General features: G+C 27.5%; 4 protein-coding genes across 4 annotated transcripts; 1 reads left to right on the top strand and 3 right to left on the bottom strand.

Moving 5' to 3' along the window:
- Window positions 1-23: 23 nt before the first annotated feature.
- On the bottom strand, window positions 24-3,405 carry LOC128961640 (DNA mismatch repair protein Msh2-like). Its single transcript, XM_054307895.1, has 8 exons — window positions 3,149-3,405; window positions 1,344-3,065; window positions 1,160-1,285; window positions 978-1,100; window positions 714-919; window positions 561-652; window positions 266-488; window positions 24-185 (listed from the first exon to the last, which is right to left on the bottom strand). The coding sequence occupies exons 1-8, from the start codon at window positions 3,183-3,185 to the stop codon at window positions 24-26; spliced, it is 2,691 nt and encodes an 896-aa protein (XP_054163870.1). The 5' UTR covers window positions 3,186-3,405.
- A 2,302-nt stretch (window positions 3,406-5,707) lies between these two features.
- LOC128961639 (uncharacterized) lies at window positions 5,708-6,910 on the top strand. Its single transcript, XM_054307894.1, has one exon. It carries the CDS (start codon window positions 5,708-5,710, stop codon window positions 6,908-6,910), a length of 1,203 nt encoding a protein of 400 aa, XP_054163869.1.
- Window positions 6,911-7,301: 391 nt separating this feature from the next.
- Window positions 7,302-9,003, bottom strand: LOC128961638 (uncharacterized). The gene is made up of 3 exons (XM_054307893.1): window positions 8,829-9,003; window positions 7,739-8,599; window positions 7,302-7,588 (listed from the first exon to the last, which is right to left on the bottom strand). Exons 1-3 carry the CDS (start codon window positions 9,001-9,003, stop codon window positions 7,302-7,304), a joined length of 1,323 nt encoding a protein of 440 aa, XP_054163868.1.
- Window positions 9,004-9,320: 317 nt separating this feature from the next.
- LOC128960859 (WD40 repeat-containing protein SMU1-like) lies at window positions 9,321-11,349 on the bottom strand. Its single transcript, XM_054307006.1, has 3 exons — window positions 10,020-11,349; window positions 9,752-9,925; window positions 9,321-9,672 (listed from the first exon to the last, which is right to left on the bottom strand). The coding sequence occupies exons 1-3, from the start codon at window positions 11,139-11,141 to the stop codon at window positions 9,421-9,423; spliced, it is 1,548 nt and encodes a 515-aa protein (XP_054162981.1). The 5' UTR covers window positions 11,142-11,349; the 3' UTR covers window positions 9,321-9,420.
- Window positions 11,350-16,046: the final 4,697 nt, after the last annotated feature.

Below are 16,046 nucleotides of genomic sequence, written 5' to 3'. Positions count from 1 at the left end.
GAATATTATGATTTATAAAAAAATTAGACAATTTCTTTCAACTTATTATTAATTATTTGTTTGACAATATCTGCGTCAATGTTATCCATATTAGATAACTGATCGCCAATAGCTTTCATTACGTCCTCAATGGAACCGCTTTTCAATGACAATCCTTCCAGTTCTTTGAGTTTTTCTTTTGCATACTGTTTACAATAAAATTAATCAAAAATTGTTTAATAAATATGGTTATAATATAACAGATTATAATTTGGCATATATTTACATCAATAATTAGTTGCGGAAAGTTTGCTAATTGGGCCACATTTATGCCAAATGATTGATCGCAAACTCCATTATTTACTTTATATAAAAATGTTAATTTCTTATCAATGGTTACGGCAGACAAATGTAGATTTCCTATTGATGTTAACTCTTTGGACATTTGAGTCAATTCGTGAAAATGTGTGGCAAACAGAGTAAAAGATTTTATTTCTGTTACCAAATACCTATAATTTAGTTAATCAAATAAATATATTATTAAATTAACTTTTTTTAATTTAAAAAATTAAAACAAATACTCAGATATGGCTGAGGCGAGACCGAAGCCATCATAAGTAGACGTTCCTCTTCCTAACTCATCAATCACTACCAATGAATCTTCTGTTGCTGACTGAGAATATAATAAATTATTAATAAACATTAAAATAAAATTTATATACAAAATGGTATACTCTAAATATGGCAGCCGTTTCAATCATTTCGGCCATAAATGTAGAAATTCCTTTAATTTGAAGATCTCCGGCACCAACTCTTGTGAATATAGCGTCCACTAAGGATATGACAGCACTATCCGCCGGAACATATGACCCTATCTGTGCCATTAAAACACACAAAGCTATTGATCTAATATAAGTTGACTTTCCACCCATATTTGGTCCTAATGTAAACTAATATTTATAAACCAAAATTTAAAAAATCAAATTTTCTATACAAACCTGTAATGAAGTAAAACTTGTGTTTTTTGGAATCAAATGACACATCATTTGCAATATAGGAAACATTGTCCTGAAGTTCAAGACATGGATGTCGTACTCCTATCACATCAATTTTGCCCGAACCTAATGTATGTATATATCAAAATTTAGTCCTTTATTTATACACATTTACGACAAAATACCTTTCGGTAAAAGTTTGGGTCTTATGTATGGAATGGAGCGCACGAGCGAAGCGTTGGCCAGACCTACCATTACATCCAAATATGTCAATAAAATTTCCAACTCTTTAATTGTTTCAGAATATTTGGCTGAAAAAATTGTATTATATATTAGTCTTATATAAAAAACAAATAATAATGTGATTACCGGTATCAGCGATGATATCATTTGCCAAATCATTTTGAAGTTTTTCATAATCGCAACGAACATCAATGTAGTCATTGTTTAATTTTTTCATTTGTTTGTTCAAAAATCTAAAGCCATCTCTTTTAGTTGAGTTTTTGACCTCAAAATATTTGTCATTATTTCTCAAACACTTTTCATTTTTTCGCGTCAACTTAAATACGAATCCCTGAGCACTGCTCTCCAACTTAACCAAAGATTTGTCTTCATTTTGCACTTTCATCAGCTCTTTATCCACATTCTTATAGATATAATTTGCATCACTTTCTAATTTGTCGAGTTTTGTTCGCAACTCTTTAAGGTCGTCGTCATAATCGGATCTAATCCAGAACTCACCGGTTGTTTCAATGCGTTCTTCGTCGATGACATTTTCGAGTGATTTTCTCAGACCCGATAAATCATTACAAATGGATTTAAGTTTATCTGAAAAGTTATGTTTAATTGCCAAACAATTTACACTTTCCTCTCTTATAAGACAACTCTGAAAATTAGGTAAAAGTTTAAGCATTTGATAAATGCGATAACAATCCTGAAGTGTAGCTCTTTTTGAATGCAATTTCTTATAAATTCGCGATAAATCTGGAATTTTCTTCAAATAAATTTCGCTTAAATCCTGGCGAATGTCACAGTTTTTAATGAAAAACTCAATTATATCGAGTCTTTCCTCAATTTTATTGATATCAGTGAGCGGTTGTCTAATGAATTGAGCCAATAATCTCTGTCCCGAAAATGTACGGCAATAATTAAGAACTTGAAATAATGTCCGATTGGATCTAATATTATTAGAGTCATTGCAAAACAAATCTAATGAATTAAGAGCTGTTGCGTCCAATTTGACGAATTGACTTAAATTCATTTGTTTTACATGAAAACTGTCGAAATTAGAGTTATCGCCCAAAAGATTGAGGTAATCAAAAGTCGCTGACAATGACTCCTTTGCGAGTAAGTTCTTGTCGAGAATGGAATTGAATGACAACTCGTTGTTATCATCTGTTTTGACAATAAGTTTGTCTAAATCTGACTCAAGATTTGATGAATTAAATGTACTTTTCTTGACTTCAGTGACTAAAATCTTATTGCTTTCTAAAATTGAGATCAATTTCTTAAGAATTGGTTGTTGTTTATCATTAGTACAGATAATGGTCTCTTTAGGACTGATTTGAACCAAAAGACTTTCCAAATGAGACAAATAGTCGTTGTCTTCAAACTCACAAAAAGATATCTCATTTGCGATTGTGTCGACTAAAGAAACGCCGACTTTTAAATTGTTGGTTAACTGAATGCCACAAACACCTCGGCTATCAATAGACGCATTGGTCGAGTATATAATATCCTCAAGTCGTCCGAGACATCCGGCACTCGCTTTGAAGTCCAATTGCCAATCATTTGCCGAAAACTTTTTGGTGGATTTCTTATAAAACTCTAAGCGCTCTTTCCTTTCAATTAGTATGTGTTTCAATAGCGACTCATATCTGGCCATTGATATAGCAATCGATGGTATCTTCATTGAGTCGCTGCCAATGTATTTGATGGCCGAAGACGTACAAAGAAAAGATTTAGCTATAGATTCGGCATTTGGTCCGTGAAGTGTGTAATAGTCTCCCCGATCAAAGAGACGGTATGTTTTGGTCGGACATTCACCGAGTGATCGATAATAAGCCAAAAATGTTGGCTCTTGTGGTATGTCTTCAAAAAATGTTAATTAAATGATTATAAAGTTATTTCACAAGTTTTTAAATGACAATTAAATATTAAATGTCAAGTCATACCTAATTGTCTTTCGTTACTATCTTTATCATCCATCATATAATACAATTGATGTTAATTATTGGTCAACTAAGTGGTCACTTATGTGATACTAATGCGACAATCGGTTGAATCAATGGTCACATCCAATGAGTGTCTCAAATGTGTTAACTGTTTGTTATGTTTTGAGCGCCAAAAACATGTGATCTCTGTTTACAGCACTTTAATGAAGTAAGTATTATATTCGTTGCACTTTTTCAATGGATATACAGTACACAAACCAATTGATTTTTAATAAGCTTTGGTACTGATTACCACTTAAACTCAACTTAACTCACATTTATTCATCAAAATTAAATTAACAGAATATTCTTGTAATAAAATTTTTATCAAACATTATTAGAAAATGTTATTTTATTTTAGAGAAATTATTAATTTTATTTAATTTTGAAACTTTTTTTTGGTACAAAATATTAGACTAACTATTAGTTTATTAACAAACTAATAAAATACATCCCAAATGTCTATAACTTATTATACATGTACTCATAATAGTTATTTATAGCTAAGTTATATTGCTTGATAAAGTTATTAACAATACCGTAGATTATAGTTAGTGTTGTAAAATTTACCAAATTTCAAAATAATATAATTAATTGTTTTCTAAAGAAAATATTACATATAAATATTAATAATATTAAAAAGTTTTTATTCACATTAATGTGTTTAGATTTAAACGATTTTTTATTAGTATTATTTCTATTAATTAAATTCCTTTTACATAACATTAATAATAAATGTTAACTTAAATACTGTTGTAAATAATGTAAAAACATTGAATGAGTAATTATTACTTCAAAAGCATAAAATATATATTATTATGATATAATAAATTTCTAAATATATTTATAAATATTTATCAATTATAAATTATAAGATATAGACATCAAATATAATACCATTTATTGTTTAGCTTATAGACTGCTGTGAATTAATATCACATTCAGACATTCGGACAATCCTTTTATAAGACATGGGATGTCTGCGAAACACTACATAAACAAGTGATACGATAATCAAAAACTCAATCACTGTTAGGACAGTCAACGCAATGTTGGCGCGACTCAGACTTGAATCCGATTCTTGTGATGAACTGATTAGTGCCGATATCGCTGAAGAATTAGTGGTCAATGTTTTATTATAAACACTTTTTAGTTCATCTAATGAAGTAATTGGTTTAATTGTTGAGCTGTTTGTAATATCGGGCAAATCTGTAAAGTTAGGTATGGTTTGATTTGCTGGCAATTCTGGTAAATAAGTTTGACATATGAAGTGATATCTATCACCGCAGGGGTCGTCGTACCAAAAACCCATTTCCTGTGAATTTGGTGACTGAAGTAGTGAAGCGCAGTAGTGTTTGCCCTCCAAATTGTTTGGTTGACTTTTGGCCCAATTATTGTAATCAAAGACCGTGTTGTCCTCCCAGACAAACGTATCGTTGGACAGTCGTCGAGCACCGATCCAAACGTGATTATTGGCTTTATTTGTTATAAACGCATAGGTCTTTAAAAATGTTTGCTCTTCTGCTGAATGAATGGACACAAGAGTGGCGTTGAAAAAGTCATTACAAACCAAATGTGATTCATAAAAGGTTAGAAACGATCGGTCCGTATAAAATAGAAAACATTTATTCTTGAATTGTGTCCAACCATTTGGACAGCTCTGTACTAATTTGTTATTTGATACTGATTTTAAAACAATCATTAAATTAATACTATATATATATATTTATATAATTTTTTCTTAAAAAAATAATAATAAATTTTTGTTAACAACTTACAGAATATAAGATTTATAAAAATTGATATAAAAATTGTTAATAAATTCATATTAATATTAGTTTACTAAATAAAATAGAGTTTTGTAGTTATTTTTTTAACCATAAAAGTTAATAATCTGCTTAACGACTAACAAATTATGAATCCATAAGCTATAGCTATCAATGATCTAACTCTGCATTTAATTATATCGATTACACGTTTCCTTTTGAACCACATTTCCGGTAAATCCAATTAATTGTAATACTTGTTAATACTTGTTATGTGTTAAATGATATTGAACTCAATCATATGCACTAAATTACAAGAGATTTAATTATATAAAAAACAATAATCAAATATAATACCGTGAAAATCTCACAACACTTATTACAGATTAATAATTGTTTGATATCACACATTGTTTTTCAAAAATTATATATATTGTAATATACAGTACTATAGTATATTATTATGTGTTTAAAGATTTTAAAACTAAACTTTATTTGTAAACTTATACTGTATAAAAAAAATCAATAAAATAAATTAAATAGTCAATTAGTATTTTTTGTAATAGATATAAATCTGCACGTGTAATAAAGTGTAAATCAATAGTTAGATTTGCACGTGCAACAATGCATAAAATTTTTAACTTAAGTATTAATTCAATAATACATTTAATTTGACCGTTATTTTTAAAATTGATATTTTACAGACATTTCAAAATTGTATAGCAGTATAGATAATATCAGATATCAATTGAAAATGTGTCCAATTTTTAGTCGATTATTTGGTGGCCATCGGTATAAAAGAGTTCAAACTGAAGGAGAGTCAACTAAAAGGATATTAGAATCGAGTGTTGAAACTGAGAAATATAAATCAGAATCGCCTGAAACTGATCCCAATATAAGCATAAAAGTGACACAAATGCTTAGATTTCAGTTTAAATACGATTCACCAAACAATGCAAAAAGTGATACAAAAGACAGTCATGTGATACGTCTTCGGAAACTGAAGTACATATTGGGTCCACAAACTGAACATTCGGGACATTTCTCTGAYGTGTTTAATGTAACCAATATTTCAGATAATAACAGAGAMATTGTCTGCAAAATAATYAAACAAAAAGAGTTATTTGAGAGTTCAAGTCTTCTAATGGAGTTTCACCGAGAAGTGACTAAAACAACACAAATTGAGCCAAAGTGTCAATACCTTCTCGCTTATACACATCACTTCATATTTGATAACAAATACCTATATTTAGTGATGGAAAAGGCAACCGGCGATAGTCTTCAGACACGACTTGTCAGGACTGTCAATGGTTTCTCAGAGATTGATTCGTGGAAATACTTCATTCAAATATCGCAAGCTATCAATCATTTGCATCAGAATAGTATAGCCCATAGAAATCTCAAGTTAGACAACGTTTTTATATTCAATGGAAAAGATGGACAGGAAGTGCTTAAAGTAAGCGATTATTGTATTAATAGAGTCGCGAAAAGAGCCGAACGAATCATTTGCTATCCAAGAGATGCCAAAAGAATTATATATATGTCGCCACAGATTCTCAAGTTTTATGCCAAACATTTGAGACAGAAATACGATAATATGGCCATAAAAAAGATCCGTCACTTCGATCCTATCAAAGGTGATATCTGGGCGCTCGGTATTTGTCTGTTTTATATGTTAACTAAAACACATGCCTATGAAGTGCCACCAGATTGTACTGATATGAACCAAGAAATGGCCACTAAAACAAAGTATATCTTTTTGAAGAATTGTTTGAAACAGTTATACAAAGCCTTAAGATTACCGACAAAACTATTTGATAACATCAGTCCCGAGTGTTGTAATCTTCTGAATGAAATACTTGAAGCAAACAGTAGTCGACGTATCGATCACTACGGCATTATGAGACATGAATGGACACGAATGGGTCACAACATCATCAATAAACTAAAACATTGAAAATACATTTATCATAAAATCCAATCATTAATTTATATGCAATTTATTATTATTATAGTTTTTATTATCAATAGTTTGTAATCTTATTTAATTAAATTTTGTTGATTACTTATTATATATAAATTTATATTTATTATATATTACAAGTAATTGTTTTATTATATGATTATAAACTGGTTTACAGACAACCAATGGCTGAGCAAACACAACATTAATAATCATTACAATATATTGATTTGAATTGTGATATACACTACAAATACATTAAAGTAAATGCAAATAGTTTTTACAATATTTATCAAATTAATTAACCATTTATTTATAATATAAAAAWGTTAGTATAWTATATAAATTTACCAAAAAAATAACTAAAAACTTTCAACTCCTTATCCTATGGCTCTGAGTTTGACTGATATAAAGAGTTAATTCTTTGCAATTCAAATAAATCCAATGAATTCAAACGTATGGATTCGTATTCATATTCTTCATATATATTTGTATCATAATATTTGTTTGATTCACTTATAATAACTGATGGCATATTATGAGTGGACTGTCGATGTCTTCTCATAACATTTTTCATTACCCAATAGACAACTAATCCGATAAAGAAGGCGCCGATCAGGAATGAGACCAACATTGATATGATAACAATATGAAGTCTATGCCAATTGACAGCTGTATTGGTGTTGACAATTGATTTGCTTTCATTCAAATATGTGTATCCATTGAATAATTTTTCTAAATTTGCTTAAAAATATACAACAAAACTAAATTAAGAAAAATATTTAACTTTTATTATATCAATTAATAACTCTYAATAATTACTATTCTTAGGCAAACATTTTGGTTGAGAACCGCTCCAAAAACCTTTGACACAAACTCTTTTATTATCRCCTTTTAATACAATACTTGAATTGTTTGTCAATAAACACGAATAGATGGCCATTGATTTGGTCTCTGCGTGAGGGGTTCCGTTCAAGTAATTTAAATTAATATACTCTACATTTATGTAGTGATCTGTGCCATCCATTGCCGGCAACGGACAAAATGTTTTGGCCAAACATCGGGGGAACTGAACGTTCCAACGACCCGATTGACTACATATCACTTTTTGACTGCTAATTGAATCCAAATAAAAATCTTCTTCGCAGCCGAAGATAGTAAACGACTTTTCGCGTATTAACTCAATTGAATGCAACGGCTTTTCCGGTGAACCACAGGATTCACTTAAAGAATATGTCTTTAATGAGCAAAATGTTACCAAAATTTCTGATTTTGATTGTATATCAAATGAAATCAATTTTATAGAATCTAATGAATCTAATGARAGATTTTCATCTAATGTCTCAAAACATTTAAATGAGACTTTAATTTTATGTAAATTATCATCAATTGGTTCAACATTTTCATTGTAACACTTTTTACGAGGTTTAGCTAAACGAGATTTTATGGAAATGTCTCCCAACAACAAACCATTTATCAAACTCTTTGACTTTAAAATAATGGAGAAGTAGTCAATTGAAACATCACTTTCCAGTTGAATGGATATCCTTTGAGTGGCCGTAAGATTCCATTTAAAAGATGGCTGATAACAGTCTTCAGTCGATGAACTAAAGAATCTGATCACAGGATTCCCATTTTTATCGGGAATTTTTAAATATTTCAATCGAGAATGTGTTTCAATAGCTATTTTAAAAATTWAAAAAAAACAATAAATCAATATTAATATCAYATATAMAGAGAAATTGATAAAATTTATTTATTTGAATTTATGATCAGTTATCTACTGCAGTAACAAAAACTAGTAAAAAATTAAACTATTAATAAATTTTATCAATTTCTCTRCACAAGAGATTTATATACTTATTTTACATAAATTATATATTACGGTATAATTATTTATATAGAGATTTACCACATTTAGGTAGACTTCCCAACCATTTTCCATTAAAACATCTTATCGTAGAATTACCGATAAGAACCTTATCTTCGGAATCACATTCATATTGAATAAAACTGTATTCTTCATAACGTTTCTTATAAACATTGATTTTTGTCGACTCTGGAAGTGCTGGAAAACCACAATCCATATCAACTAAATTTAATTTCAATAATATTATCAAAACAGCTATTATCCACATTATCTTAAAAATATTTTTCTGTATTATCGATATTTTATATGTTATATTATTAAACAAATTATTTCATTGTTTTCTTTCAGACAAATAACTTATTTTCAGAATTTACTAATAATATAGATTTCCTTTGATTCAAACACTCTTAATATTATATCTTTTTTATTTATAATTTCCTTTTCAAATCAATATTACTGATTCAGTAGATATGTTATACAGGATTTCAAAAAAGTTTTCCATAATAAATATCTCAAATACCGGTGTAAAGTGTATTATTTGTCTTTTTTTTATTTGTTTGAATGATTTTTTAAAAATAAATAAAATATGATTAATGTAATGAATATATTATACAAAATTTTAAATAAAAATATGTTATGGTTTCCAAATCTTAAGCATTCCGTCCTCACTATAAGTGGCGATAAGATTTTGGTGCGGATGGTGTGTCAGTCCGATGACATCTTTTTCGTGAACCGAAAGCACTTTTTCGAGTTTAGTTGTGTTGGCATTAAAACAATATAAATTGAAATCGTCGGCCACAGCGTAAATCCAGTCACCTCTGGGACTCACTTTACAACAGACAAAGTCTCCGCTTTCGAGTTTGCCATTTGTATAACTTTTAACAATCTAATAAAAATATTAACAAAATATCAATTATTAACTTTATTGGCCTAAAGATTAATRCCGTAATTAGCAAATTATATACCTGTCCCGACATATTCATTATACTTAAAATATTACTACGGCTGCAAACAATAAAGTTTTCCGGATTTTTTGGTAATAATTGTACAGAATTTACAGTCAGATCAACAGTTCCGGTGCCCACTATTGCAGTCGACCTAAATGTGTGCAAACATTCAGTGGTTTTAAGACTCCAAATCTAAATATATAATAAAAATTAATTTCAATAATTAAATTTATTTCTATAAAATATAACTTAAAACTATATTTAAAATAAAATAATTAATGAATACTTTGATGGATCCGTCAGAACTGGCACTTATGATATGGTGTCCGTCGTAACTATAGATCACTTCGTTGATAAAAGATGTGTGTCCTCTAAATTCTTTTAATATTTTGCCGCTCTTTAAGCCGTGAATTCTAATCGTGGCGTCAAAACTGGCCGATAATATATGGGACGAATCGCGGCTAAAGTGAGCGCAGGTCACGCCCTTTGCGTGTGCTTTGTCTATTCGCCGTAARCATTGTCCGGTCTGTAATTTCCAAACCTTGATCTGTCCCTCTTGTGAACCGCTGGCCAACATTTCTGAGTCGCGACTAAATGCAAGACAGAGTACGGCGTCATTCATAAGCATAAAGTTTTCCGTCGCCTGATATCTCAAATCTTTACGAATCTTTCCGGTCGTAAAATTCCAGACTTCAATAAATCCGTCAACTGATCCCGTAATCAAATACTGGCCATCGGGTGAAAAGTGTGCCACTTCTACGTGAGATTTTGATCCAAATTTGATTGTTTTAGACAATAAATTGGGAAAAGTTTCGTCTTCTTGTTCTTTAATAGACGCCTTTCCTCGGAATAGATCAATGGATGTTCCCGGGGGTAACAATCCCTGATATTGTTGCCATTTAAGCGCCTGACCTAACAGTGCCAACAATCTAGAAGGCGGAACAACAGACACTTCACCGCTAAGACTCTGAGCGATCTGTTGCCGGCGTTTCTCTTTGTTTGACCCCTCGGGATAGGCTTCAGTAGTATCGAAATAGCTTCGGGCGAGTAATGTCTCCAAATGGATGTAYCGTTCAGGTTGTTCGGCCTTTAATTTGATCATTGGATCCGTTTGTCTCAATAAACTTCTTGCGGCTCCCAATTCACGCAATTCAATCAATTCAACAATAATCTGTTCGTACAAATCCATTAGCTTCTTATCGGGCAATTTGAGTGACTGAACCACTTTGAGGACAACATCCCAATGACCACTATGTATGTCGTGAACAAAGCTCTCGACAGAGTCCACAGTATTCAGTGATATTGATGTCTCTTCTTGTAATGTCTGCAAAGTTCTCATCAAATTATTTTCCTTCAGGTATTGAGCCATCAATCGGATCACATCCGCGCTCTCGATCTCTATTGACATTTCTGTCACCAATTATCTTGAGGTATGTCTTGTAATGGACAACAAGTGATCAACAAATTCAATACAATTGACAATTGAATCATAAAATACTAATTGTTTATCAAATAAGACATGTTTTGTCATTTGAATTGAATTGTATTGCTTTCAAACCTATAGATGGCTTTCATATGTATGTATAGAGTATAGACTCACACAATATCAACATTACTTATGATTCCCTCCTTTACTAAATATCATATTATTTTAGTGGAAATTTCCCATAATTTTTATAAATTTTATTAATTAACAGATAAAATACTATACAGTATATAAATATTTTGTGAACAACTAAATTAATTTTTTAAATATTAAAATTGATTAAATTTAAATACAATTTGAACAGAAACTAACAAAATGTTGTTTAAATACAAATAATTATATCATTTGTTAAATTAAAAAATTATAATTACATTTTATTCGTAAATGAAATCAAAAAGTAATTTTAAATTTTACAAATATTATATTCAATATTAATTATAATTATAATTATAATTTTATTTCTAAAATAATCTGAAATTTCTGTTTACAATCAAAATATATAGTAAATATTGTATATTAAGATTTTAAGAACAAATATAAAAATTTTTAATAATTTAGTATTGTAATATTATATATATATTGTATAATAATATATTTAAAAAAATTATGATTATATTTATTAGTTTAGACTAAGTTAAATATATACTATTTCTATCGGTATATTCTTAAAATATATTAATATATAATTCACATTTAAATAACAAATCTATTAATAACATCTTATATTTTCAAAAGTGTAAAATACTCGAGTATTTCACAAGAATTTTGTTAAAATACAATAAAATTGTCGAAATATAATAAAATAATGGAAAAGCCGTTATTTGGGAAATACATATGAGTAACAAATATATGACTGATATAATAAAAGTATGGTATTGTTATCTAATTTTATCCAATGAACCTTGAATTCAATGCAAATGCAATTTTTCAAACATAACATTATTATTAAATTTATCCCATAAATGATCTCTTTTTGTATTGACTACCGGTAGCATAATATTAATACTAAGTTTAAACATAATTACAATTTATTATAATATAGAAAAATTAAATATATAGATAGCATTTTACGATTATTTAATTTTATTGTTACAGTTATTGCTTACTTTATGAAATAAATAAATGAAAATTTTTATTTATGGAAATTATAGATGATGTGATAAAAAATAATAGTGATTTTAAATGTCTTATACAAATAAATTATAAATTAAAGTACGAGCACTTAATTTTTTTTATAAATACAGTCTTATTTATGATTATTTTTTTTAAATTTCGTATTTGAAATAATATTATTAAACTTTTGTTAATTTTTAAAAGACAATAATGCCGTAAATACTAATAATAATATTATAGAAGTTAATAGTTAACTAATAATTATTTATAGTTCTCATAATAAAAAGTTATTAAATAATAGTTTAATATTGTATTAATTAAACAATTGCAATCTATTATTAAAGCTGTAGTTTATCTTCAATTTTAAGTATTGAAACAATTTTATATTATAAACACATTGACCATAGTTTGGTGTATTTGGTATTTAAACTTAAGGATTATACGGTTAGAAACCGAAATATTGACAATTGATTATATTAATAGTTGATAATAATATATTAAATACTAAGTAATTTAATTATTATTTCATTAAATTATCGAAAATAGTTAATCTATTGATATATTTATTATGGTATGTATAGTATACTATATTAAACACTATATATAACTTAATCTTTAATGACAATTTATAAAATTAAATAACCGAAAAAATAATTAATTTTAATTCATCAAAAAATTATTTAAATTATAGCTTGTTTTTAATTATAATAATCAATATACTTTTATGGTTTAAATATCATAATTTTTTCCAATATTAATAATTTGTTTAAGAATTTATGGATTCAATGGTTTATTGTATTTAATTAATGAAGTAATTTGTCATTTAGTGTTTGAATTACTTTTATTTAATGTAATTCAATACTAAAAAAACATTGTCATTACAATTGAATGGTTTATACTAAACATATTTTATTCATTATTGACACAAAAACCTTGTCCTCAATATTGGCTTTAATATTGGATGASATTCTTGTGATGACATTCTTCTCTAAATACAATTGCCATTCAAATAGATATTAAGTACAATATTAAGCAATACATTACAATTACAATGCAATTACTACATGTATTCACTAAAATAATTTATTTCCGGATTTTTAACTACACTAATATTAAACTAAAAAAATTAATCTCATATTAAAAAACTACTGTATTTGAAAATTATGTATTTCAAAGTTAAATCACTCAATAAAATATTCTTATTTTTTAATATTATAATATTGTATTATCTTTAGATTTTTGTTTATTAAACAAAAAGTTATTATTGTAGTGAAATATTATAAATATTTATTGTTTATTGAGTTTTGATGTTTGTATTTATTAATATATTTTTGCAATACATTAATTGTACAGTAAAAACATTCATAGCTATTATGCAATTATTGTAATACTTATTGTTTTAATTTTTAAAAACTTTTTATTATAAAACAATTTTAATATTAATTTTGCATAGCAAAAACATTTATATTTTGATATTTTTTATTGTTAAATTACATTAAATCAAAACATATTTTTATAAATGTTTTGTTTTATTGTGATGTTTTTGTTTATTATTATATGTCAAATGATTTTATAATATTGTATATGCAGTGAACATCTGTTTTATGGTTTAATATTTTCATCTAACAATTATTAAAAAAAAACTAAAAAACAATCTTTAAATTAACATCTATATTTAAATTAATTTTAATTTATATTTTTATATAATAAATTATGTAATTAAAAAAAATATTAATTACAAATTTTAATTGAAATGACATCAATCCTTAAATTTAAAACAACTAATAAAAATTATTTTCCTGTTTTCTGTATTAAAATATTACTTTTAATTAAATTTTAATTAAAATATTATTAATGAAAATTATAACAACTTTGATTATATACAGTATAAAACAACATATAAAAATTTTTACATTAAAAATATATTTTACTAATAATTAGAATTTTATATTTTTCATGGATTTTACATTATCTAAATTATTTAACAATAATATTCAAACACTATTAAATCAATGATTTGTTAAAATCTACTGTAATAGAAAAAACAATTGTATTTAAAATATATAAATATTTATTTAAAAATTTTCTAAAATTTACTGATTGTGTGTTAATAATGTCAACAAATTGTATAAATATAAAAATTATATGTTAATTTAAATGATTGACACAAACAAACAATTATACATTTTATGAAACTTTTTTTAAAACATTAATTTCTATTTTTTGTTTCTTTATTTTTATTTAAACATAAAGAATATTCTTTCTCTTTCTTTCTATATATAGGTGTTTGTAAGTGTTTTTCAAAATAATAGTTAGAAAAATTAATATATAATAAATTTTTAAAAAATTATAAATGTTTTAAAATTTGTTTGATAATTGACTTTTAAAATTTTTGTGCAATTATCGTGAATATGTCGCCTAAAATTTTTATGATTTCTTAGCTATTTGTACGGCAGTTACAACAGGAATGGACTAGTGGTGAGCAAATTGTAAGCTCAGAGAAAAACTGTGGTAATGGTTGTACTGAATAACAGAAGTACTGATATACTGGTGTACCAGTTGTGGTACTACTTGGGAACGGTATGCAAGTGGCACACACTCTCACTTTGCATCAGACATGTATCCAATGCCAACCAATGTCTATAGCATTGCTATAGCATTGCATCCGACAGTACTTCAGTACTTAAGTATTGGTTGATCTCTGAGAGTATAACTTGTTTTCAACATTTCATTTCATTTCTCTGTTTACTATTTTCATGTGTTTTGTCGTCGATATAATACAGTCTCCAAACTTCGCACACACTGTATATAAGTGATGTGAACTGCTATTTGCAAATCATTTATTACATCAAAAGTCAAACAACAAACACATTACTTAACAGTTTGTGATTCACAACTCATCTAATATACAGAAAAAGTTTGCCATTTAGTTTTGCTTATGTTTGACGTATTGATGATTTAAAAAAACTAAATAAATACTTATTATATTTATGTAATTGTAATACTGTATTATAATTGTCAACTAATAAGTTGTTTTTCAATAAGTATAAATAGTTTTTAAAAACTTTAAAAAGATTTAATTGTGAATTATAGTCAAAGTGGTTATAATATAAGAAATATTTATATTATTGATAAACAAATTAGACTTAATTCAAACAATGATAATGTATTCATCAGAATTAGGAGTCGTTAAGTCTGGAGTTCTTGATTTGGTATCATTTGATTCAAGACAGACATCAATGAAAAGTGCAGAAATGTTGGGAAAAACTAGTCATCAGAAAGTGGTAGTTGTGGTCTATAAGACCTCATTAGAGCACTTTGCTGTTGTTTACCCTCATTGGGGACTTATATCAGCGAAACGTCCGTTTTGTATAATAAATCTGAAGAGAGCTAAAGTGGAGCGAAGCCATAAAGACCCAAACCATGAGTTCTCAATACTAGCCTATCGTGACTCAGATCTGTCGGCTATCCTTTGTTTTACTCAATCACTTAACGATAATACAGATAGTAATAGTATTGATGTCATCCAGTCGTGGATTAACGCTCTTAAGGCAGATATCAACGAAAGCGATACTAAAGTGAGGTATCAATCGTGGAAGTCATGGTCGACAGGCAGACGGGTCTCCAAATCGACACTTCTGTCTGTACTTAATGAAGATGACAGTGAAGAGTATGGCATCTGAAGTATTGACGTGACATTTACGAAGACTTATC

The sequence above is a fragment of the Oppia nitens genome, unplaced genomic scaffold, assembly GCF_028296485.1.
Source record: "Oppia nitens isolate AA-2021 unplaced genomic scaffold, nextdenovo-longstitch-racon4-pilon3 scaffold5_pilon_pilon_pilon, whole genome shotgun sequence".
Taxonomy (NCBI): domain Eukaryota; kingdom Metazoa; phylum Arthropoda; class Arachnida; order Sarcoptiformes; family Oppiidae; genus Oppia; species Oppia nitens.
Note: the sequence above shows the minus strand (reverse complement) of the source record. Positions and strands in the feature narration are given on the sequence as shown.

Bases quoted from the DNA above. Each gene is read 5' to 3' on its own strand.
- LOC128961640 (XM_054307895.1), bottom strand. From the start codon at position 3,185: ATGATGGATGATAAAGATAGTAACGAAAGACAATTAG. The intron at 1,101-1,159 runs GTATTTTGTCGT...TACATACATTAG, and splicing joins ACCCAAACTTTTACCGAAAG to GTTCGGGCAAAATTGATGTG. The intron at 920-977 runs GTTTGTATAGAA...AGTTTACATTAG, and splicing joins CAAGTTTTACTTCATTACAG to GACCAAATATGGGTGGAAAG.